This window comes from Silurus meridionalis, chromosome 27, assembly GCF_014805685.1.
Source record: "Silurus meridionalis isolate SWU-2019-XX chromosome 27, ASM1480568v1, whole genome shotgun sequence".
NCBI lineage: Eukaryota > Metazoa > Chordata > Actinopteri > Siluriformes > Siluridae > Silurus > Silurus meridionalis.
Window position 1 is genome coordinate 15,750,385 of NC_060910.1, and position 26,596 is coordinate 15,776,980.

The 26,596-nt window shown below is 39.2% G+C and overlaps 3 protein-coding genes across 3 annotated transcripts in view; all 3 read left to right on the plus strand.

Moving 5' to 3' along the window:
* The first annotated feature begins 1,718 nt into the window (after positions 1–1,718).
* Positions 1,719–6,464, plus strand: LOC124380354 (chemerin-like receptor 1). The gene is made up of 2 exons (XM_046841238.1): positions 1,719–1,854; positions 4,057–6,464. The coding sequence occupies exon 2, from the start codon at positions 4,087–4,089 to the stop codon at positions 5,116–5,118; it is 1,032 nt and encodes a 343-aa protein (XP_046697194.1). The 5' UTR covers positions 1,719–1,854; positions 4,057–4,086; the 3' UTR covers positions 5,119–6,464.
* A 4,799-nt stretch (positions 6,465–11,263) lies between these two features.
* Positions 11,264–26,596, plus strand: part of LOC124380352 (chemerin-like receptor 1) — a 28,099-nt gene continuing 12,766 nt past the window's right edge. Inside the window, exon 1 of the mRNA XM_046841236.1 lies at positions 11,264–11,318. The gene's annotated coding sequence lies outside the window, so the exon portion shown is untranslated. The remainder of the gene's footprint in view (positions 11,319–26,596) is intronic.
* Positions 22,914–26,317, plus strand: LOC124380351 (chemerin-like receptor 1). Its single transcript, XM_046841234.1, has 2 exons — positions 22,914–23,244; positions 24,204–26,317. Exon 2 carries the CDS (start codon positions 24,234–24,236, stop codon positions 25,278–25,280), a length of 1,047 nt encoding a protein of 348 aa, XP_046697190.1. The 5' UTR covers positions 22,914–23,244; positions 24,204–24,233; the 3' UTR covers positions 25,281–26,317.

The following is a 26,596-nucleotide window of genomic DNA, read 5'->3' on the forward strand; positions in this document are numbered from 1 at the left end:
ACCTTTCTCAGAAGCTAATGCTGCTACCATAGCTCCGCCATTTTGTAGCTTCCTGGTTTACGTGACGTCACCCGCCGATGATGTCATGAGTTGCCTTTTGGCCGGATTTTACACGTGATTCAGAGCATGGACAACGCTGGCCGTTCCCAAAGCGTTTCGACACAGCTTATCGTTCCTTCAGGGAACTAGGGTTACATCCATAACCTAGAGACATTCCTGTCAATGTTTCTTCCTAACTGTCAGGGCCAGCAATGTTTTTTTCTGAAGCAACTTGCTGTTAGTTAGGTTCCAAATGAGAACCTGCGATTTTAGAACAGGAATTATCAGCGGTTGATTGTATATATATAAACCATGTTCTTGTTACATACGGTGCAAAGTATTGTAATTCCTATTAAAAAAAGCCCCTTCATTGCCCATCATCTTTTGTGCCACTGTGTACCAACCTTGCCTACCTCTTTATGTCTATAATTACTGTTTTGTTATTTAGATCTGTTTGTTTTGTGGACTGTTCTTCTTGTGTTCTGAACCTAGTGCCTGCAACTACTATTTTGTTTTGGAATTGTGTATTAGATCAATCTGATTCCAAACTGCCTAAATCTTTGTTCTTATGTATGCAGGAAAAACTAGTTTTCGTTATGTCTAGGTTGGAATATGAATAATTTCACGTTCATTATAAAATACTTTTCGCACTGAATGGTCTCACACTGCACACATCTGCACAAACCTTTGTTCCCCTTACATATATAACCCAGTCTTTTATAGGTAGGTATAACCTGACCTAAGTTAGAAAGGAGAAATGTCAAAAGTAGAAGTTAAATTTTTATTTGCCTTATTTGGTTAGTGTGGACATCCGGTCCCCTCATATTACTGCAGATTTCCGTGACAATACAGAAGGAGACGAAACACTGACATTGTCACTCTGACATTATTGTGTTGCTTCCTTGTCATTTATTGTAGATAAAATGTTTTAAGTTCAAGTTTTATTATCACTACAGTGCTTTTCACAATGGACATTGTCTCGAAGCAGCTTTACAAAACATAAGAAATAAAGTGAATTATGTGTATTTATTTCTGGTGAGCAGCCTGGGGCGACCGTGACAAGGAAAAACTCCCTACATGAATGAGGAAGAAACCTTGACAGGAACCAGACTCAAAAGGGGAACCCATCCTTATTTGGGTGATATCAAGGGCATGATTATAAATCTAAAAACAATAGAAACACTGGAGAGTGAGAACTAACATGAACTCCGGAGTCTGTGTGATTGTGAATAAAGTCCTTTCTACAGTCTTATACAGTCAGTTGATGTTGTGGAACCAGGAGCTACTGAACAACTCGATGAGTTTCACCTCCTCAATTCTGACATTCAGTATAGAACTCCTATTTGTAAAACAAATTGGTTTAGACATTCATTTCATCTCATAAACTGTAAAGTTTTTAAATTAAAGGTAACTAAATCATAGGAGGAAATCGGGTGTGTTGTACTGTGTTTTTATATTACTATGTTACAAGCATAATATTAACATGCTTTACATTATGAATATATGAGTGATAGAAGGTCTTAATAATAGTGTGTGAGTTGAAAAAAAACTGGATCAAGGATCTGTTCATCTGGACTGTGATGGGAAAAAAAAACAGGACATACAGTATTTTGTTATTTGTTGTCTAGGACTTAAACAGAAGTGAAATTTAGACATTTATGTGGAAAATGCATTGTGAAAGGGTGTTTGCGGAAGTCATTCCTGCGGAAGCTGTTTCATAAGAAGTGGCACCTGACTCTGTAGCAGCATAAAAGCAGCCCACAGAATACAGCTGTCAAAACCAGCATGACACACACAAGCTGATTTCCGTGAACGGTAAGTGCTTTCTATCGTTATAAGTTTTTTTTTCATTACTGGAAAAACAAAAAACTAAAATAAACTATTTAAAATATTTCAGTGGATTTATTTAGAAATTGGTTCTTATCTTTTTTTAATTTCACTAAATAATTATTTTTATTTTTTTTACACAGTGGCCAATTAAATGGAAAATGTTAAACAAGTGCTCGATGACTATTAACTGCATGATTTTTTTATTTCGTTTTTACTAAAGTGTGTTAGATTGATAAACTTGAACATGTTTAATTAGAGTATTCCTAACTTTTTCACTTCGAGCTGAACTTTTGTTAATTGACAGCAAGGCAAATTTTCAGCAAACAGTTTTGCATTTTTGTAAAAAAGACCAAGTATCTAGTAGTAGTTTTTAGTTTTTATTTATTATTTATTATTATTTATTTATAGCATCTTTTTATTTCACAAATGATTCTTTTTATATCATTTCTCTTGATGAATATATTTAATCTAATGTGATCTTAAGAAATGGCACATGTTTGGACAGCAGTCATATAATGTATTAACCACTTGTCGGCATGCTGTAATAGGAAGATATTCAGCAATGATTTGGTGTGGTACAGACTTGTCCAATGTAATTATTTCTTCATGTCAGCATGCTGTAGCCTTCTTACGCATTTAATTGTGAATGTATACAAAAAAAACAAAAAAAGGATTGTTTGGTTCTCTCGTAGTTGTTCAAGTTTAGGAATAAGAATGTTGTCCCATTCTTGTCTAATACAGGCTTCTAGTTGCTCAACTGTTTTAGATCTTCTTTGTCGAATCTTCATCTTTAGGATGCGCCAAATGTTTTCTATGGGTGAAAGATCTGGACTGCAGGCTGGCCATTTCAGTACCCGGATCCTTCTTCTACACAGCTATGATGTTGTAATTGATGCAGTAAGTGGTCTGGCATTGCCATGTTGGAAAATGCAATTTCTTCCCTGAAAGAGACGACGTCTGGATGGGAGCATATGTTGTTCTAGAACTTGGATATACCTTTCAGCATTGATGGAGCCTTTCCAGATGTGTAAACTGCCCATGCCACACGCATTAATGCAACCCCATACCATCAGAGATGCAGGCTTCTGAACTGAGCGCTGATAACAACTTGGGTTGTCCTTATCCTCTTTAGTCCAGATGACATGGTGTCCCAGTTTTCCAAAAAGAACTTCAAATTTTGATTCGTCTGACCACAGAACAGTTTTCCACTTTAAATGAGCAGTCCATTTTAAATTAGCCTTGACCCAGAGAAAACGCCTGCGTTTCTGGATCATGTTTAGATATGGCTTTGTTTTTGACCTATAGACTTTTAGCCGGCAACGGCGAATGGCACTGTGGATTGTGTTCACCGACAATGTTTTCTGGAAGCATTCCTGAGCCCATGTTGTGATTTCAATTACATTCCTGTATTTCATGCAGAGCCGTCTAAGGACCCGAAGATCACGGGCATCCAGTAGGGTTTTCCGGCTTTTCCGGCCTTGACCCTTACGCACAGATATTGTTCCAGTTTCTCTGAATCTTTGGATAATATTATGCACTGTAGATGACAATGACTTTAAACTCTTTGCAATTTTTCTCTGAGAAAGTCCTTTCTGATATTGCTCCACTATTTTTCGACGCAGCATTGAGGGGATTGGTGATCCTCTGCCTATCTTGACTTCTGAGAGACACTGCCACTCTGGGAGGTTCTTTTTTTACCCAATCATGTTGCCAATTGACTTAATAAGTTGCAAATTGGTCCTCCAGCTGTTCCTTATATGTACATTTAACTTTTCCGGCCTCTAATTGCTACCTGTCCCAACTTTTTTGGAATGTGTAGCTCTCATGAAATCCAAAATGAGCCAATAATTGGCATGACATTTCAGAATGTCTCACTTTCAACATTTGATATGGTATCTAAATTCTATTGTGAATAAAATATGTTTATGAGATTTGTAAATTATTGCATTCCTTTTTTTTTCACAATTTGTTCAGTGTTCCAACTTTTTTGGAATCGGGTTTGTGGTTTGATCGCAGTAAAATAAAAGCCAGACCGCAGTGCATTTAGGCACAGAACTACTATTAAAGATTTTATTTTAGAACATTTGATAAAAATAATATTAAGCAATGTATAATACAATTTTGCCTGAATTTCACCATGCTGGAACATGCCGAAGAACCTAAAGCTGTGTTCTTGTTTTTTTACAGGGGAACAGGAGGAACGTTACCAATTTTACCATGGAAACATCAGATTTCATGCTCGAAAGCAATTCTATGGACTATGCAAACTACACAAATGATAACGAGACAGATTTAGACTTTGTTTACAATGACCAAGGACATCACATTTGCTTGGGAGAAATTCTGTGCATGTTGCTACTGGCTGCAAATGTGATCATCATTGTGCTGGGGGTGGTGGGAAATGGTGTGGTGATCTGGATCGCAGGTTTTAAGATGAAGAAGACTATCAACACCACCTGGTACCTCAGCCTGGCCATTTCCGACTTCATATTTTGTGCCACCTTGCCCTTCAACACTTTTTATATAGCCACGGAAGACTGGATCTTCGGACATTTCATGTGCAGGTTGACTTCCTTTGTGATGTTCCTCAACATGTTCAGCAGCATCTTTCTTCTTGTCATCATCAGCATGGATCGTTGCATAGCTGTCATGTTTCCTGTGTGGGCACAGAACCAGCGTACGATAAAGAAGGCTTCATTGATTGTCCTCCTCGCATGGGTTTTATCGGTGTCCTTGAGTATGCCGTCTGCCATTTTCCGTGATGTTCAGCACCATCTAGACAGGACCAGGTGTCACAACAATTATTTTATCATAGACAGCCACAAATATATAGCTATTTGCCGGTTTATTTCTGGGTTCCTGATCCCGTTCCTGTTCATCATGGTCTGCTACTTGTTCATTATCTTCAAACTGAGAAGCAACCAGATGGCGAAATCCACAAAGCCGTTCAAAATCATGACAGCTCTTATTGTGACCTTCTTCTTCTGCTGGCTGCCTTACCACACTTTTGTGCTGGCTGAACTGAACCAAAGCCTTCCCACCAAGATCATCATCTACGGGCTCAGGATCGGAACCTCCATGGCTTCAGCCAACAGCTTTCTCAACCCCATCCTCTACGTCTTCATGGGCAACGATTTCAGGCAGAAGTTTAAGATCTCCATCCTGTCTAAGATCGAGAACGCGATAGGAGAGGAAGGACTATGGATGCCAGAGCTTCGACTCACATCTGAGTATAAACTGGGAAGCTGATCAAAAATCAGGGTTCTGATTCATTTGTATATAGTGTGTTTCAGTAAGTCATGTTCCTGACTGTGAGAAGAATAATCCGTTGCTTTTAAAAACAATTCACTTCGATTTGAATTGCATAGCATGTTCGACAATAGATAAAGTAACAAAGTCGAATTTCAAAGCAGAAATTTGGATTGAGGGGGCAATCAAATGACCACACGAAGAAGCTTTTTTCCTCTTGGGAAAGCACCCCAGATGACAGGTTTATGTAGCGTTTGGATTTGCACAAGTGATCTGATGATCGCACTATAAATGCATTTGGTAAAAAAAAGCTATTGATAGATAGATTGTCAACACATGCATTGTCAATTGTCCATATTCACATGCATAATATATACTGTATATATTTTTTTACAGTACCTTACGTGTGTGTGTATGGGGGGGCAGCTCTTAAAGAAGAACTGAGAAAAATGACATTGCTTAAAAAAGTCTGACCGGACCCATAACTATGATACTAAAAGACTTTTTGGAATTGGGCATTCAAAACGGTGTTATTGCTCCTAACAAAAATACACCCACGGTATGAGTGAAAGCCTGAGCTTGACAGTACATGTGGTTGTCGAGAAATTAGAGAAGCCATCGAGATTCTCATCTCTGAAATGCACCGGTCATATTTAAGCCTGCTAAGGCCCATGCACAGCATTTGATCTTCTGAAATGAGGCCCAGGAAGTTAATGAAAGAATCTAGGTGTTGCTGTTAATGCCCAATTTTATATCTTTCAAGCTCCATAAATATACATTGACTATATTCAGCTGTCATAGTCAATGTATATTTATGGAGCTTGAAAGATATAAAATATATATACTGTATATATATATGAATTTTGTATATTTGAACTACATGTATAGGAGGTTAAATATTTCTTTTCCAGATTTAACAGTGAAGAGAATCTATGAACTAAATTGTGACAAATGTTGAAATGTTATTTGTTTAAAGTTTAATGTTTAAAGTCACTAAGTGCTTCAGTACGACCCTACAGTCAACGTCTGAAATGCATGTTGCATGGCTTTGTACTTTGAACCTGTTATGGGAAAGTGCTCAAATACATTAACAGTCATAATGTAGCGCTGTACAGTGTGGCTTAACAGGTGAACTAAGGGCAAAGTTTTTCAACCATGATGAATAAACAGCTTCAGATTAAATAAAATACAATCAATGTCAACAATTTTAGAATTAAAACCATATTGGTTTATTAAATTTGAGCCATATTCATTTACTTAGCTTTTGACTGATTAAATTGTTTTCTTCTTTCGACCTTTTCCATTAGGGGTCGCCACAGCGGATCATCCGTCTCCACACCCCCCTGTCCTCTACATCTGCCTCTTTCAACCCAACTACCTGAATGTCTTCCCTCACCACATCCATAAACCTCCTCTTTGGTCTTCCTCTTTTCCTCCTTCCTGGGGGCTCCATCCTCAGCATTCTTCTACCAATATACCCCATGTCCCTCCTCTGAACATGTCCAAACCATCTCAATCTCACCTCCAAAACGTCCTACATGCGCTGTCCCTCTAATAAACTAGTTTCTAATCCTGTCCATCCTCGTCACTCCCAACGAAACCATGTATCTAAACCATACAACATCGCAGGTCTCACCACAGTGCTATAAACTTTCCCTTTACAAATCACTTCTGCCACTCTTCTCCACCCACTCCAACCTGCCTGCACTCTTTTCTTCACTTCTCTAACACACTGTCCATTACTTTGCACTGTTGACTCCCGCTACCTGAACTTCTCCACCTTCTCCACCTCTTCTCCCTCAACCGCACCACTCCACTGCCCTCCCTCTCATTCACACACGTACACTGTCTTACTCCTACTGATTTTCATTCCCCTTCTCTCCAGTGCGTACCTCCACCTCTCCAGGCTCTTCTCAACCTGCTCCCTACTCTCAGCACAAAAAACAATATCATCCGCAAACATCATAGTCCATTGAGACTCTTGTCTGACCTCGTCCATCAATCTGTCCATCACCACTGCAAACAGGAAAGGGCTCAGAGCCGATCCTTGATGCAGTCTGTTGTTTCTACTGCACACTTCACTGCTGTCACACTGTCCTCATGTCCTGCACCACCCTCACATACTTCTCTGACACACCTGACCTCCTCATACAATACCACAACTTCTCTCTTGGCACTCTGTCGTACGCTTTCTCTAAATCCAGAAACACACAATGCAACTCCTTCTGACCTTCTCTATACTTTTTCATCAACATTCTTAAAGCAAATAATGCGTCTGTGGTGCTCTTCCTCAGCATAAAACCATACTGTTGCTCACAGATGGTCACCTCTTCTCTCAGCCTGGCTTCCACTACTCTTTCCCATAAATTTATTGTGTGACTGATCAACTTTATTCCCCTGTAGTTACTGCAGGTCTGCACAGCTCCCTTATTCTTAAAGATCGGTACCAGCACACTTCTTCTCCATTCCTCAGGCATCTTCTCACCTTCCAAAATCCTGTTAAACAATCTCGTTACTCCACTGCCACCTCACCTAAACATCTCCATGCTTCTACTGGTATGGCATCCGGTTCAACCAACTTTCCACTCTTTTTCCCCTTATCGCTGTTCTCACTTCCTCCTTCTAATCCTATCCACTTCCTGCTTCACCATCTCCACACTATCCAACCTTCTCTCTCTCTCTCATTTTCCTCATTTATCAGCTGCTCAAAATACCCTCTCCACCTTCTCAACACACTCTCCTCACTAGTCAACACATTTCCATCTCCATCCTTTATTGCTCTAACTTGCAGCACATCCTTCCCAACTCGGTCTCTCTGCCTGGCCAATTGGTACAAATCCTTTTCTCTTTCTTAAGTGTCGCAACATCCCTCTTCACCTGCTGCCACATCTCCTTGTACTCCTCTGTACTTTTCTCATCACTTTGTTGATCCCAATTCTGTTTTGCCAACCTCTTTTTCCTAATGCTTCCCTGCACTTCCTCCTTCCACCACCACGTCTCTTTGTCTTCCTTTCTATTTCCAGATGTCACACCAAGTAACTTTCTAGCTGTCTCCCTGATCACTTCTGCAGTAGTTTCCCAATCATCCAGCACCTCTTTACCACCACTGAGCCCCTGTCTGACCTCTTCCCTGAATCTCTCACTACAGTCTTCCTCCAGTTTTCACCATCTTATTCTACTTTCAGTCCTCACTTTCCTCCTCTTCTTCTTTACCAAATCCAAAACCATCCTACAGACCACCATCCGATGCTGTCTAGCTACACTGTCCCCTGCCAACACCTTACAGTCCCCAATCTCGTTCAGGTTGCATCTCCTACATAGAACATAGTCCACCTGTGTCACCCTATGATCCTCCTTCTTCTTAAAATAAGTGTGCATCATTGCTATTTCCATCTTTTTAGCAAAATCTACCACCATCTGCCCTTCCACATTTCTCTCTTTAAAGCCATACCTACCCATCACCTCCTCATCACCTCTGTTCCCTTCTCCTACATGCCAATTGAAATCTGCCCCAATCACCAATCTTTCATTCCTAGGTACACCTTCTACCACTTCATCCAACTCACTCCAGAATTTTTCCTTCTCCTCCATCTCACAACCCACCTGTGGAGCATAAGCACTGATAACTTCCAGCTTCAGGATCATCGCCCTATCAGAAACTCTCTTCACCTCAACTACACACTTACTGTACTTTTCCTTCAGAATCACCCCTACACCATTTTCTCTTTCCATTCACACCATGATAGAACAGTTTAAACGCACCTCCAATCTTCCTGGCCTTACCCCTTTCCTCTTGGTCTACTGAACACACAACATATATACCTTTCTCCTCTTCATCATATCAGCTACCTCTCTCCTTTTACTAGTCATAGTACCAACATTTAAAGTGCCCACCCTAACCTTCACCCTCCTACACTTCTTCTTTCCCTGTCATCTATGTAGATGTCTTCCTCCTCTCCTTCTCCTCCTTTGGCCAACAGTGACCCAATTTCCACCAGTATCCTGTTGGCTAACGATATCTGTGGCGGTCGTTGGTAACCCAGGCCTCGACCGATCCAGTATAAAATTCTTATTCGTGATCTGTATATTTGATTTGGCGCATGTTTTACACTGGATGCCTTTCCTAACACAACCGTCCCCATTTACCTGGGCTTGGGACTGGCACTAAAAGTGCACTGGCTTGTGCAACTCTAACGGCTCTAATGGATTATAATAAACCTATGTTTAATAAATTATTTACACAAATTACTTTTCAAAAATCAATTATCAAAAATGTGTACATGCCTCTCAATGAAACAAGATTTTAACAATTCTACAGACTGCAGTCAGGAACAAGTACCCAAAGTAATAGCAAGGAAACACCTAAGCCCAATATGGGATTTGTTTATTTGTTTTGAAATACACTTATTTACCCCTATAAAACTATGATAATGGTAATCTGCAGCCATGTTACATTTATGATAGAAGAAGAAAAACTTCTGTTCCACTGAAGTGGAAAGTGTATTCACGAAGCTCACAGTAAAACAAATGTTTCTCTACAAAAGAAAGAGGTATGTTTGTGAGATACACCGACTACCAAGACAACATTTTCATGTGGGCCCCATGTGGGTTTTTGATGGGCTGTCACTTGGGCCCTGCATGGGCAACCCCAATGGGGCCCAGAGAAATTTGTCCATCGGCTCCACATGGGCCCCATGCGTGTTAGCCCAGAAGGACGACTGATGTGTCCATGGTGGGCTCTAAGTGGGGCCTGTATAGGTGTTCTTTATATGGGCCCATTTGGGTCCCAAACAGGTGTTAAAATGGGGCCAAAGTGGGCTACAAAAAGGACCCTTATGGGACCCACATGACTTAATCATGGGTCAACCCACAAATGGCCCCTTTATGGGGTTGTTATGGGGCCACAGTGGGTGAGAATTGGGCCCCATTTATTAATTTCATGATTAATTTCTGTTGGTGAACTTAATGTGTACTTAATCTTACTATGGAAAATCCACTGTCAAACCATTTCAAACCTCAGTTACAATGTAAAACTGTGCCTGACCTAATAAAGAACTAATATTAGTTGATTTTATGTGCTGCTCTATATTTAAAATTACATGGTTGAGTATTTGAACTGTGAAAAATAAATGACTTCAACTCAGAATGTGTAAATCACATTTAATTTAAATTAATTCAAGTAAAAAAACAGTAAACAGGAATAACAGAATTACTAATGTAGAATAGTTCAGTAAGGAAAGAGAAGACAGAAAAGGCAATTTAGTACATTTTAAAATACTACCATTCACAGCAGCATCTAAAAAAACATGCATCTATAATATAATTAAGACATATCCTAGAATCTCATCAGTGAATTGTTCCCACCTCTGCCTCGCACAGTAATAACTTATGCCCGGGGGACCAGTCATGGAATCCAAATGTTATGAATGTAACAATTAAAATATCAACCTTGCATCTTAACTTGTCTCCTAAACCAATATTTGGCTATTGCCAAAAGCCAGTGATTGAACAATGATTCTGATCAGCTGAAAGATGTAAGTCACACCTAGGATCACGGTGGGCCAGAAAGTTCAACGCACTGCAACTGAAAAAAACATATGCAAACAGAAAAAACACCAGCAAATCAAGAAAACATCTTCATCAGTTAAACACCACGTGCTGCCAATACTCACAATGCAACCAAATACAGAAACGTCCTGCAAATCCTCACAACACAATCATTGATTGTTGTTGATGATCTGAAAGGTGAGTTTTTTGTTTATTTTAACATCCTGATCATGATTCCTTGGCTTTGCCAGTTAACATAACGTTTTACAGTTAATTGTGTATTTCATCAGATTATTTAGGATATTAATATCAAAAAGGCAAAGGAATCATAAACAAACAATGATAAAATAAACAAACAACTCACCTTTCAGGTCATCGACAACACCACTGACGAATAGACACTGAACAATAAGCAGTCCCAGATGGGTTTGTCACTTGTTGTGGTCCCCTTGAAACATTTATTTTGTGATCTGTGCTGTTTGGTTGTGTTGTGAGGATTTGCAGCGTGTTTCTGGTGGGGGTTTGCAGCACATGTGTTGTCAAACTGATAACGTTGTTTTTTTTTATTTGCTGGTGTTTTTTTCTATTTGCATGTGTTTTCTTCAGTTGCAGCGTGTTGAGCTCTCTCAGTCACCGTATAGGATACCTTGAGGGTAAGTAATTTATAAGATATTTTTTCAACTCAGGGTGGAGTAATCCTTTAATTAAACAGAGGCAAAAACAGTGATCGGGATAAAATATTATTAATTGTGCAGCCCTAGCTATATGGTTATATGACTTACACTTCTGGCTGTACTGCCCTCCGATCATGGTCCCGCTGGGCTCTCAAAGCACGGTTGCCTTCTCTGTCTCTTGCATTTGTGAACCATTTACCAAGTGCTTTCTCCAGCTCTTTCTTACTGACAGTTTTCAGCAAAGGTTCTGCTTCAGGCTTCCTGTAAAGCAAAAAAAATAATATAAACTAGAGCATGCTACTGTATCAACCAGGGCATAATCCATTATTTGTATACATGCAAGTTACATGAGCATAAGACTATCAGAACTAAAAAATAAAAAAAAGGACAATCACAATCATAAGCACCTTCTAATCCACCATTTGCCCAAACTGTTAACTGATCTGAGTAAATGATGTTAAAATGACACAATACCATGCAAAAAGTTAAATGCATCAATACAGTGAATTTTAGGTTTTGTTGTGATTAATGTTTTAAATAATTAATGGGGACTTGAACACAGATCGATTATTGAATTCGTACTGGTTCACTTTGGACAGTGAATTTGAACTGACCACTGTAACATTAGTTTAAGTTACTTATAACGATGTTTTGTCTTTAAAAGCCTTAGTGGAGCTAACACAGCAAGTGTTCGACTTTACTGCACAGACAGAAGCGTGCTTGACATAAAAATACAGTGAAAGTGATTCAGAAGAATAGGGAGTTTTCTGCTCTCGGATTTGTCGGTCTGCACTGCACGGCTTCAAGTCAAACAGATCTGCGCATGCGTGAAGCTTCTGAGCCGAGACCTGGGGGGGTCTGACTGACTTTCTGAACGGCGCAAAATGACGTTTATTATCTTTAACGTAATCATAACGTATCATATTTTTTAGTAATGTTTAGAAATAATATAAATATGAAAGTTTTTTTTTTATCACCTCTACCTATTTCACCTAAATCACATTAGAATAATGTTAAGTATTGTCACAATCTCTTTAAAACTTTTCTCTGTGTATTTTATATACACATGTTATAAAGGTAGTGAAAGAGAAAAAGACTCCACAGTGCTTTTACTGTTTCACCCTCCTGTTATCATGAGGACACTGTATGGAGAAAACACGGTTGAAAATGGTTTGAAAAGTCGTTATTTCCACATTTTAGTAGACAATTTCCTAGTTATCTGCTAATCGTTAAGAATGTTCAGTTTTCCACAGGTGTTTATCTCTGAGGTAAACCAGTTCACTCTCCACACTTACCTTTGTTACATCGTGCCTGTAACTTTAATTACCACAAATCTTTCAGAAGTATACATTAAATAAAAACAACAGTAAAATGTGATTAATTTAAAACAAAAGATAATTTCTTACTGTGACAGAGAGGTCAGGTGCTCCATGTCAGGTCAGGTCAGGTCCCTATATATGCCCATATAACCCAGATAAAACCCATGGACCCACCATGTTGGCTGGGTAGGCATAACATTATGACTAGTGATTGAATAACACTCATTATCTTTTCACCATGGCTGAAAGAAGAGGTAACCATCTGTGAGGAACAGTATGGTTTCATGCTGAGGAAGAGCACTACAGATGCATTATTCACTTTGAGAATGTTGATGGAGAAGTATAGAGAAAATCAGAATCTGGAGGTGGAGGTGGAGGTTGGACTGCATCAAGGATCAGCTTTGTGCCCTTTCCTGTTTGCAGTGGTTATGGACAGGTTGACAGACGAGGTCAGACAGGAGTCTCCGTGGTGTTTGCGAATGATATTTTTACTTGTGGTGAGAGTAGGGAGCAGGTGGAGAAGAGCCTGAAGAGGTGGACCAGAGAAACTCCAGTGGACCAGGCCGTAGAGGCTGCCATACACCGGGTAGAATGAGCCTTGTCTCCGAAAGAAGTGGGAAGACCAGAGGTGTTTACCCACAGTGCTTACCCATCAACTGGGTAAAACAAGTCACTGCTTATAACTACTTGGGCATCTGGTTGGAAACTTCACTTTCTTTCTCTATCCACATATCAAAGCTGCAATCTAAGGTCAAAGCCAAGCTTGGTTTCTTTTACAGAAACCGCTCTTCCTTCACCACTTCTGCCAAACTTATTCTTATTCAAATGACCATTCTACCCATGTTAGATTATGGAGACACTATATATAGGGTTGCTTGCAAGTCCACCCTATCAAAACTTAATGCTCTTTACCATTCTGCTATCAGGTTTGCCACAAATGCTCCTTTCAATACACACCACTGTGCTTTATATTCATCTGTTAACTGGCCCTCCCTTCACAATCGCCGTAAAATACACTGGTTCACCTTCATTTATAAGACCCTTCTCGGCCACTCACCTCCTTACTTAGGTCACTTGCTGCAGCTAAAGCCTGTCACATATAACACCCGGTCCTCACTTCACTTTCAATTAAGCATTCCTAAAACCAACTCTGCGTTTGGTCATGCATCTTTTCAATCTGCTGCCGCTCGCGACTGGAATGCTTTGCAAAATACCCTCAAACTGGATAAATTCATTCCAATTTCAACCTTTAAAAATATGATATCATATTTGTTCACGGATATATGCAGTTGTTTTTCTCCATAATTTTGTTTTAAAATGTATTTATGTAATTGTTAATTTTGTATGTATTTTTTTATGTTTTGTATTTATTTTAGCCCTACTTCCCTTTCCCTAAGTGGTTATTCCACTTGTCAGGCCGCCATTGTAAATAAGAACCTGTTCTTAATGACTTGCCTGTAAAAATAAAGGTTAAATAAAAAAAATAAAAAACAAGCTGGGTAAAATAAGCCGCGATAGGGTTGACGGAGCCAACCCTGTGGCAAACTGTTCCTGCCAGAAATCCAGAACTGAACCGACCGGGCAGTTGACTGGGTCTAACTGGTGGTGTTCACAACATGGAGAACAGGTGCCATTTAGGAGCATACGACCTCCTTGTGGAGGGAACTCTGGAATGGAGGATGTCTCCACTACACTCAGTAGAGAGACCAGCTGCTAGAAACTGTGCCCTCTCAGGGGCCACAGCCATAGCTTCGATAACTCTAGGCAGGGGAGGGCCCTCAAGGAGGTACACCACGTCCGTGAACTATGGTCTGCTATGTCCAACGAGGAGCCACCTGAAGGAGATGGACTCCCCATCCTTCTTTGGAACTGTAGAGCCCGACTCTCTGACTAAGGCCTGCTTCCACTTTTCATCCGGCAAGCTAATTCTAGCTTAGACACGGCCGGCGCCACTACCTCCAGGAGCTCCTCATACAGCACAGGCGTCCGTGAGGAGTCCGTGGGCTCGCTAGCCTCCAAAATATTTTCCTCCTGAGGAAAAAATATGGAACACCGCGATACTTACGCCGGGAGAAGAAAAGGGTGTGCTTCTGCGGGGAATGAACACTCGACCCGGCAGGAGAGGCCAGAGAGAACTCATCCGTTTTCGTGCCTTGCGAGCCCCACGCCTCGGCAAAAGCGGGACCTGAGCCACAAGGGAGAGGGCTCTTCTCAGAGAGCACTCTCCGGGAGCGCATAGCCACACGACTACAATGCTAACAGTTGACTCCCTCGAGAGCCAACTGAGCATGCTTCTAACCTTAGCAAACAACACATCGGCCGTGTGTATCCCCCCGAATGGAGCGTGGGCAAGAAGGAGCACACAGTCGTAATTCTGCTTGCTTTTAAAATTCATGCCTGCAGAGATTCACACACAAAGCGCCTCCCTGAACAAACAGAAGCTAGAGTCGCTCTATTGCTTGCGCATATGGTAGCTTTCTTGTTCGCTTGCTGTTGGCTGGGTTTCACGTGTGATTCAGAGCATTGCATTGTGATGCAGCTCGAGTTCCCGAAGGGGAACTTTTTATACACATCGGCTTCATCTTATTATCAGAGCAGGAGATGTAATAGTACATTTTATTGAAATTTAAGTATCAAAAAAGGTTTTGTTTATACTGACTATGTAGTAACTAAAAATAAATCTACCCAGTCTATTTCATTAATTTTATTTATTTATTTATTTATTTTTTTCTAGATTTGTGAATTTCAAATCTGTTAATTACTTTAAAAAAGCATTCATTTTTGGGGATTTTAATATTCATTGTGATACTCTGGAAGACAACAGTTGTCCATTCTTAAGGTAATCGGGATTAATCAGAACGTGATAGGACGCAATCATAATGATGGAAACACCCTTGATTTAATACTAAAATACTAGATCAAATATAGTCCAATGTTATTTTAGATAATTATCTGATCTCTTTTAAAACTAGGATTTAGCGGAAAAAAATAAATAAATAAATAAATAAATAAATATATATATATATATATATATATATATATATATATATATATATATATATATATATATATATATCATTATAATTTAGTGTTAAATATACACATAATATGGACAAAGGAATTCGGACACCTGACTTTTCCAGCCATATGTGATTCTTCTCCAAACTGTTACCAAAAAATTGGAGGTAGAACATTTTATAGGGTGTTTTTAAATGTGTTAGCAAGGATTATTTCCCTTCAATTGAACTAGGAGACCCAAACCTGTTCCAGCATGACCATTTCCATGTGCACAAAGCCATACTTTCTGAGTAGTAGGAAAAGCACAGGAACTACACTTCCCAGCAGCCCCTGCATGTCACATGTCACGAACAATGCACACCTGTTTCTTGTTAATCAGCACCAGCTTTTGTTGATGCCTTACCATTGACTACCATTACTTGATTATTTTACACTTTAAAATAAATAAAATTTTGCACCTCCAGTAGTTGTCAGATATGGTTTACATGGATTAGAGTGGAAGATATTAAGTGACCTGCTTCAGATATTGCAGTTTCTGTTTTAATCTGAAAACATATTGGTCAAGTCAAGCCTTTTTTGAAAAGGTCTTTTCAGGTAAAGGATCATGACTCATGATCAGTTAATAACCTCAACAATGATGAAACTAAAACAAATAAACATGATCTCACCCACATGTCAATGTTTCTTTCTAACTGTCAGGGCCATCAAGGTTTTTTCTGCAGCAACTTGCTGTTAGTTATGTTTAAAATAAGAACCTTTTCCGAAACGCTAATTATCGGTGGTTGCCTGTATATATAAACCATGTTCTTGCTAAGTACTGTGCAAGGTGTTGTAATTTCTATTTTAAAAAGCGGTTTCATTGCCCATTATCTATTGTGCCACTGTGTACCAACCTTGCCTACCTCTTTATGTCTATAATTACTGTTTTGTTATTTAGATCTGTTTGCTTTGTGGACTGTTCTTCTTGTGTTCTGAACCTAGTGCCTGCAACTACAAAATAATGCCGTGTTATAAGGATTGCACACCCACCGTACAACAGACCATTCAAAAATTAAAGTGTAAATGGCATCAATATTGGTAGAATTGTCTGGGGAACGCTCATAATGCTACTAGATCATCAAATCTCTTCACCCTGAATAAGAACACCACAGAAGTATACATGCCACTATTATGTAGCAAATAATTCCTTATTTAAAAATATTATTTTAAAGACAAAAAAATTGCAAAAAACTAAAAGAATCCAGACCTAATTTAAAACCAGATAAATTTGATAAATGACCCTGTATACATAAATATAACTATATCAGGCCAGCGATTAGCCTCCCATTCAAGAGACTAAAGAAATGTCTTTTTTTCCTAATTAAAATTATTAACATATGTACTAGATCATTAACTGACATGTTTCTTAAAACATATTTCAATGCTTTTATCACTGGCTGTGTGTCAAATATTTTTGCTAGCATTTATAAAGCTTCTAATCAGAAAACCAGACCTCTGTCCCTGTCAGCTGTGTGTATATAGTTTAATATAATTGTAGGATAGCAGTCATGCTCATACCCTCTATAGCAATGACATTCACAAACTGTATCAGTCAGGATTTAGGACTCATCACAGCACAGGCACAGTGCTGGTTAAAGTGGTAAATGACCCTCTACTGGCCTCTGTTGAGAGTTGTGTCTCCTGACTTGCTTTGCTATAGTTCAGCTTTTTGACAACATTGAATGTCTCTTGATCTTGATGTGCTAAAAAATGTTAATGGAGTTAAGGGAACAGCCCTCCCATGGCTCAGCTCTTTTATGTAGTTTGAAGTTTGTAGACATCAAGTCAAGTTTATTTCTATAGCGCTTTTCACAAAGACATTGTCTCAAAGCAGCTTTACAGAAATCAATAGTCAAGGTGAATGGTGTGTATTTATCCCTGATGAGCAGCCGTGGCAACTGTGCCAAGGAAAAAACACCCTTAGATGTTATGAGGAAGAAACCTTGAGAGGAACCAGATTCAAAAGGGGAACCCATCCTCATTTGGGTTATATCAACAGTTCGATCATAGATGTAAATAGTAACATCTCGACACTGCCTAAAATAAAAGGTGGTGTTCCACAAGCAGTGTTGGGCAACGTTTTAAAAGTAATGCATTACAATATTGAGTTACTCCCCAAAAAAGTAATTACGTTACTTAGTTACTTTTTATGGAAGTTAATGCGTTATATTACTTTTGTGTTACTTTTGCGTTACTTGTATCTCTTTCACGCCTTACAGGTGTAACAGGTGTAATATAGATAATTGCCATTAAGAAATAAGTTATATTAGGGCAAAAGATATTTCTTAAACATTTAAAATGCTTAATAACTTCTTAGAGAATAATAAAATGATGGACTAAATTTTAACCACAAGGCTGAACACTTTCCAGTCACACTTCTGTACACTGCTTTGCAATCTGCCTTCGCCGTCAGGAATGTAACTATCGTTCGTGTATATGAGGTTAAGAGTGTGGGGAGGGAGAACATACCTTTCGCTGTCATCACGTAAAACATCGTGCAATTCCGTAAATATGACCTCGTCCTCGTCTACATCATTCTCTGCTTTATCATCAGCTTGAAACATTCTGAACGCTTTTACAAAGTTCACCGTGGCAGTTTATCTTCCCACAAAGAGCAAATGAGCTGTGAATTTGCTCTCTATCTCCGCTGTGATGGCATCGTACATGTGTCTCCCACGGAAAACTTTTATTCTGAGCAGTCCATAGATCTGCAGTGGTGGAAAGTCGGCAAAGGTTTTCTATATTTCTGTCTCCATTTCCATGTATGCAACATTATATACACACACACACACACACACACACACACACACACACACACACACACACACACACACACACACACACAAACACACACACATCTGTAGTGCTGTGCTTTGCATGCACATGTTTTTTTTTTTTTTTTGAAGTGGTATTTTTTGCAGTTGACAAGAGCTTTTCACCGACACATAATCTACACTTAACCATTATTCCTTTCTCCTTTTCCTTGACTATTTCAAAATAATAAGAATACTTCCATCACAGTAATGTAATGCTCTGGTTTGCCATCTCCGCTTCTGACCAGCTTCTGTTCCCGCGGCTTGCACGTATGAGTGTGCGATTCTACTTGACTACGTTCATTTTAATTCAGTATTTATTTTTTTATGCAAAATAATTTAACTGAAAAGTAACTCGCATTACTTTTTTAAAAAAGTAACTCAGATATTAATGTATAAATTTATAAAGTAACGCGCTACTTTACTCGTTACTCCAGAAAAGTAATATTATTACATAACGCACGTTAATTGTAACACGTTACCCCCAACACTGTCCACAAGCATTATGCGTAATTTGTACAAATTGCTACAAATTGTTTCATCCAGTGCAGCAGTAAAAGACCTTGGTGTGATCATGGACTTCAGTCTTTCTTCCGTAGCTCATGTAGATACTCTGACTAAGCTGGCCTTCTTTCATCTCATAAGAAAAAATCACGTTAAGATAATATCATTACACGATGCAGTTCCTACTGCATCTTCACCCTCTCCCTGCTAAACCGAGGAAGTCCTTCTATGAGCCTTCCTGGTTTTAGCATTTAATGGTCCCCCCGAACATGTGGGAGTTACGTTCTAAAACCCCCTTCGACTTCCGGAAATCCGTGTTTTTGGACGCACCCCCGCAGCCCCTATGGTACCTTAGTGAATTCATCTAGACAATTATGTCACATTATAAATGTAATAGTGTACAGTATTTGACCAAATACATAGTTTAAAATCTTATTCCTAATGTTTCTGAACATTCGGTTCTGCTGCAGATTCCCCTAATTTTCAGAAATTAAACACGAAATTAAAGAAATTATAAACATTTTTGTCCTTTGTGTGACTGGCAACCCAGCCATTATGGTTGCACAAGCCAGTGCACGTTCAGTGACTGTCCCAAGCCCGGATAAATGGAGAGGGTTGCGTTAGGAAGGGCATCCAGCGTAAAACATGTCAAATCAATTATGCAGATCACGTGTAGTGGAGGTGAAGTTTCTGAAAGAGTTTTTGATAGGGTTATGAATGTGTAGCTGAAATTTGAAGTGCTTAATTTGAAGTGGGTTGGGAGATGGAGGAGAAGAAACCTAGGAATGTACGAGTGGTGATTGGGGCAGACTTTAATGGGCATGTAGGTGAAAGGAACAGAGGTGATAAGGAGGTAATGGGTAGGCCTTAAGAAGAGGAATGTGAAAGGGCAGATGGTGGTAGATTTTTCTAAAAGAATGGAAATGGCAGTGGTAAATACGTATTTTAAGAAGAAGGAGGAGTATAGGGTGACGTAAAAGAGTGGAGGAAGGTGCACGACCCTTCATCTGGCCCTCACCCACCCACATCTTATATACGAATGCTGTTCATAGACTTCAGCTCAGCATTCAACACAATTATCTCAGCAACTGATTGAGAAGTTGAGCCTGAGCATCTCCCTCAGTAACTGGATCCTGGACTTCCTGACTGGGAGACCTCAGTCAGTCCAGATCAGAAACAGCATCTCCAGCACCACCACACTGAGCACTGGGGCACCTCAGGGCTGTGTGCTCAGTCCACTGCTGTTCACTCTGCTGACTTACGACTGTGTACCAATGCACAGCTCGAATCACATCATCAAGTTCACAGATGACACGGCCATGGTGGGTCTCATCAGCAAGAACGATGAGTCAGCATATAGAGAGGAGGTGCAAAGGTTAACAGCCTGGTGTGGACCCAACAACCTGTCTCTGAACATTGACAAAACTAAAGAGATGGTTTTTGACTTCAGGAGAACACAGAGTGACCATTCTCCACTGATCGATGGATCCTCAGTGAAGATCGTCAAGAGCACCAAATTCCTTGGTGTTCATTTGGCGGATAACCTGACCTGGTCACTTAACACCAGCTTCATCACCAAAAAAGCCCAGCAGCATCTCTACTTTCTGAGAAGGCTAAGGAAAACCCATCTCCCTCCCCCCATCCTGACCACGTTCTACAGAGGGACCATTGAGAGCATCTTAAGCAGCTGCATCACTGCCTGTTTTGGGAACTGCATGGTCTTGGATCGCAAGACCCTACAGAGGAAAGTGAGGACAGCTGAGAAGATCATCAGAGTCTCTCTCCCTTCTATCATGGACATTTACACCACACGCTGCATCCGCAAAGCCAACAGCATTGTGGACGACCACACACACCCGTCACACACACTTTTCACTCTCCTACCATCAGGAAAGCGGTTCCGAAAGCATGACTGATCTGCACAACCCGGACTCACTTCATTACCAATAACTTGTTTACATGTAGTTTTTGCAATCTTTCTGGATTGCTGCTTTTTGCCCTTGTGTACAATATTTTGTTTACATTTTTCCTACTGTTCACTTTATCTCGTTACAATGTGTGTGTGTGTGTGTGGGGGGGGGAAATGGGGGGCAGTGAAATGGTGCGGTTGCAGGGAGAAGAGGTGGAGAAGGTCGAGTAGTTCAGGTACCTGGGGTCAGCAGTGCAAAGTAATGGAGAGTGTGTTAGAGAATTGTGTGACTGGTGACATGAAAGAAAAAAAAGCTTATTCTTTCATCGCTCATGATAAAGCATTCATGCATCAGCCATTCTTCTATATCAAAAATTTAACTGGCTATGCTAAAAGATGCAGAGGAACCAAGATTCAGATATCTCAGACTCTGTTTTAATTTGAAAACATATTGGTTTAGTCAAGCCTTTTTTGAATAGGTGTTTTTAGGTGAAGGAGCAGGTCTGGAGGAATCGTGTCCTTAGTATCTAACAATGAAAATACATAGAAAAATTTCCTCTTTCTAGCTATCTGTCAAGCTACATGGGGTTACTGTGGAGAGTTAAACTCAACAAGCATGAAGACAAATTTGGGACTGTAATTACAGTTTGCTACAAAAGCTGCAGTTCCCATGATCAGTGAGCGGTTGATAACCTCAACAATGATGAAACTGTAACAAATAAACAATGTCTCACCCACATGAGAATGGGTTCCTCTCAATGTTTCTTCCTAACTGTCAGGGCCAGCAAGGTTTTCTGTGCCGCAACTTGCTGTTAGTTAGGTTTCAAACGAGAACCCGCAAATTTCCACAAAAAGAAAACATTTTTTGCTAAATACAGTGCAAAGTATTATAATTCCTATTGAAAAAAGCGGTTTCGTTGCCCATTATCTATTTTGCCACTGTGTACCAATCTTGGCTACCTCTTTACATCTGTAAGTACTGTTTTGTTATTTAGATCTGTTTGTTTTGTGGACTGTTCTTATTGTGCTCTGAACCTAGTGTCTGCAACTACTATTTTGTTTTGGAATTGTGTATTAGATCAATCTGTTCGGTTTCATTAAATCTGCATATGGATTCCAACCTGCCTGAGTCTGTGTTGTTATGTATGCAGGAAAAACTAGTTTTCGTTATGTCTAGGTTGGAATATGAATAATTTCACGTTCATTATAAAATACTTCTCGCACTGAATGGTCTCACACTGCAGTATCTGCACAAACCTTTGTTCCCCTTACATATATAACCCAGTCTTTTATAGGTAGATATACCTAAGACCTAAGTTAGAAAGAAATAAAGTCAAAAGTAGAAGTGAAATTTTTATTTGCTTTATTTGGTTAGTGTGGACATCCGTCCCCTCATATTACTGCAGATTTCCGTGACAATACAGAAGGAGATAAAAGACTGACATTGTCGCTCTGACATTGTGTTGCTTGCAGAAACTACGGTAATTGAATGTAGATAAAATGTTTATGTGTATGTTCTACAGATCCTACATGAGTCGCTGTTAACTTTCTGTGGTGGTTTAATTCTTTAAATGTGGAAAACAAAATTGGTTTTGAGAGGAAACCAGGCAACTAGAATTTACAGCGAGGAAGCAGATAAATATGGCCCAGTTATCTCATAGGTTTTGGGTAACGCCCAGAGCATTTTTTTTAGGTGAGTTTCACCTCCTCTATTCTGGCATTCAGTATAGAACCCCTATGTGTAAAACAAATTGGTTTAGACATTCATTTTATCTCATCAACTGTAAAGTTTTTAAATTGAAGGTAAATACATCTTAGGAGGAAATCGGGTGTGTTGTACTGTGTTTTTATATTACTATGTTACAAACATAATATTGCTTTGTACATTATGAATATATGAGTGATAGAAGATCTTAACAATAGTGTGTGTGTGTGTGTGTGTGTGTGTGTGTGTGTGTGTGTGTGTGTGTGTGTGTGTGTGTGTGTTAGAACATCAGACTAAAGAAAAAAAATATCTTGAATTCCATGACGTACTAAACTGGATTAAGGATCTGTTCATCTGGACTGTGATGGAAAAAAAACAGGACACACAGTATTTTGTTAATTATTGTCTAGGACTTAAACAGAAGTGAAATTCAGACATTTATGTGGAAAATGCATTGTGAAAGGGTGTTTGCGGAAGTCATTCCTGCGGAAGCTGTTTCATAAGAAGTGGCACCTGACTCTGTAGCAGCATAAAAGCAGCCCACAGAATACAGCTGTCAAAACCAGCATGACACACACAAGCTGATTTCCTTCAAAAGGTAAGAGCTTTTTTTTATTGCTATAGGGTTATTGTTTTTTACTAGAAAACTATACAACAAAAAAAAATAAAATAAACTATTTAAAATATTTCAGTGGATTTAGTCAGAATTTGGTTCTTTTCATTTTTTAATTTCACGTAAGATTTTTTTTTACAATTTTCCCACAGTGGCCATTTAAATGGAAAATGACTATTAGCTGCATGACTTATTTTTTTATTTAGTTTTTATTAGTCTGTTTGATTGTTAAAAAAAGAACATGTTTAATTAGAGTATTCCTAAGTTTTTCACTTCGAGTTGAACATTTGTTGATTGACAGCAAGGCAAATTCTAAGCAGTTTAGCTTTTTTTTGCAAAAAAAAATAAAAAATAGATAAATGAAAACGAGCAAGTATCTAGTAGTGTTATTCATAGCATCTTTTTTTATTTCACAAATTATTCATTTCATAAAATTGTTCTTGATGAATAAAGTTAATCTAATGTGATCTTAAGAAATGGCAGATGTTTGGACAGCAGACATATAATGTATTAATCACTTGGGGGCATGCTGTAATAGGAAGATAATTAGCAATGATTTGGTGTGGTACAGACTTGTCCAATTAAATTATTTTCTAATATCAGCAGGTTGCATTTAAATGTCAATGTATACAAAAAAAATAAAGGATTGTTTGGTTCTCTCGTTTTATGTCCCCCAAGTCTGTCTTTTCAGCCTCTTGTTATTACGAGGCCAGTTGTTTTTATGCTCGAATTATTTTCATCTGTTTCAATAACATGTTAGTCTAATAACCGTGATGTACTAGTTTGATTGCAGTAAAATAAAAGCCAGATGCAGTGCATTTTGGCACAGAACTACTGTGTAAATGATAAAAGTAATAATAAGCAATGTATAATACAATTTTGCCTAAATTTTACCATGCTGGAACATGCCGAAGAGCCTAAAGCTGTGTTCATGTTTTCTACAGGGGAACAGAAGGAACGTTACCAATTTTACCATGGAAACAACAGATTTCATGCTCGAATTCTTTTCTATGGACTATGCAAACTACACAAATGATAACGAGACAGATGTAGACTCTGTTTACAATGACCACGGACATCACATTTGTAAGGGAGAAATTCTGTGCATGTTGCTCCTGGCCGCAAATGTGATCATCATTGTGCTGGGGGTGGTGGGAAATGGTGTGGTGATCTGGATCGCAGGTTTTAAGATGAAGAAGACTATCAACACCACCTGGTACCTCAGCCTGGCCATTTCCGACTTCATATTTTGTGCCACCTTGCCCTTCAACACTTTTTATATAGCCACGGAAGACTGGATCTTCGGACATTTCATGTGCAGGTTGACTTCCTTTGTGATGTTCCTCAACATGTTCAGCAGCATCTTTCTTCTTGTCATCATCAGCATGGATCGTTGCATAGCTGTCATGTTTCCTGTGTGGGCACAGAACCAGCGTACGATAAAGAAGGCTTCATTGATTGTTCTCATCGCATGGGTTTTATCGGTGTCCTTGAGTATGCCGTCTGCCATTTTCCGTGATGTTCAGCACCATCTAGGCAGGACCAGGTGTCACAATAATTACTTTATCGTAGACAGCCACAAATATATAACCATTTGCCGGTTTATTTTTGGGTTCCTGATCCCGTTCCTGTTTATCATGGTCTGCTACTCGGTCATTATCTGTAAACTGCGAAGCAACCAGATGGCGAAATCCACAAAGCCGTTCAAAATCATGACAGCTCTTATTGTGACCTTCTTCTTCTGCTGGGTGCCTTACCACACTTTTGTGCTGGCTGAACTGAACCAAAGCTTTCCCACCAAGATCATCATCTACGGGCTCAGCATCGGAACCTCCATGGCTTCAGCCAACAGCTTCCTTAACCCCATCCTCTACGTCTTCATGGGCAACGATTTCAGGCAGAAGTTTAAGAACTCCATCCTGTCTAAGATCGAGAACGCGATAGGAGAAGAAGGACGCACCATGAGCCGCTACTTATCCCGTTCCAGTTCTATGGACGCCAGAGCTTCGACTCACATCTGAGGATAAACTAGGAAGCTGATCGAAAATCAGGGTTCTGATTCCTTTGTATATAGTGTATAGTCATGTTCCTGACTGTGAGAAGAATAATCCGTTGCGTTCACTTCGATTTGAACGATTCACTTTGATTTGAATTGCATAGCACTTTCGACAATATATTACAATAAAGTCAAAAAGTTGATTGAGGGGCAATCAAAAGACCACATGAAGAAGCTTTTTCCTCTTTGGAAAACACCCCAGATGACAGGATTATGTAGCTGGTTGGATTTGCACAAGAACTCGACATGGATTTCCAGTCAAAATTTGGTGCAGTGGAAGTGTATAACAATAGAGTGTTTAAAAAAATGGGCAAAAAAACCCTTCTTTGGAGAGATTCAACACATTTCTGAGAAGAAAATTGCACCGTATGTATTTTGCACCACAGGGTCCATTTTAATCACCTGTCACTTCACACCTCACAACGATGATATATGGACGTTCAATGCCATCCAGATGAGGATTGAAGATTGGTTCCTCTCATGTTTCTTCTTCATGGCATCTCATGCCACCACAGTCACCACTGGCTTGCTCATTAGGGACAAATTTAGAATCATGAGGAGCAAATTTATAAATTCTTTAAAGCTGCTTTGAAACAATGTCCATTGTTAAAAACGCCATACAAATAAAAATAAATTGATTGGATTAATATTTTAAAGAGAATATATGGATGTGGATGTGATGTGATGTGTTTATCCTGCTAACAGGTAATCAGTAGGATCTGTACTCTTGTACATTTGTTTTTTTAATTGTACTGTGGGCAGTGTATTGTCTTACTAGCCAATTAAGGTTCAGGGTTACTGATCAGAAGGTTGGGGGTTCAAATTGGGCCCTCAAACCTGAACTTCCTAACAAGCTGGGATATGCAAGGAAAGATTTTAATTATGTTGTAATGCACATGTAAAAGCCACTTATCTTTCTTTTTTACTATGTTCTTGATTGTGTCCATGACAAAATGTAATAAACAAGGTTCAATAAATGGTCATTGTTTTTTCCACTGGTAATATGTGAATGATTTTTCATGCCATCTTCTTTTGCTTATATTAATAATAATTATATCATTTATTTTTAGTGCATTTTCAAACCCAATGTTTTAGTCCCATTCTGATCTGATGATCGCCCTGTAAATGCATTTGTTAAAAAATCTATTTTTAGATCAATTAACACATTGTCCATATTCACATGCAAAATGTTTGTTTTTTTTGTACAGTAGCTTACTGTACATAGGGGTGCCATCATGCAGAGTGTATGTGTGTATGATGTGCATGTCAAGATATAGTGTT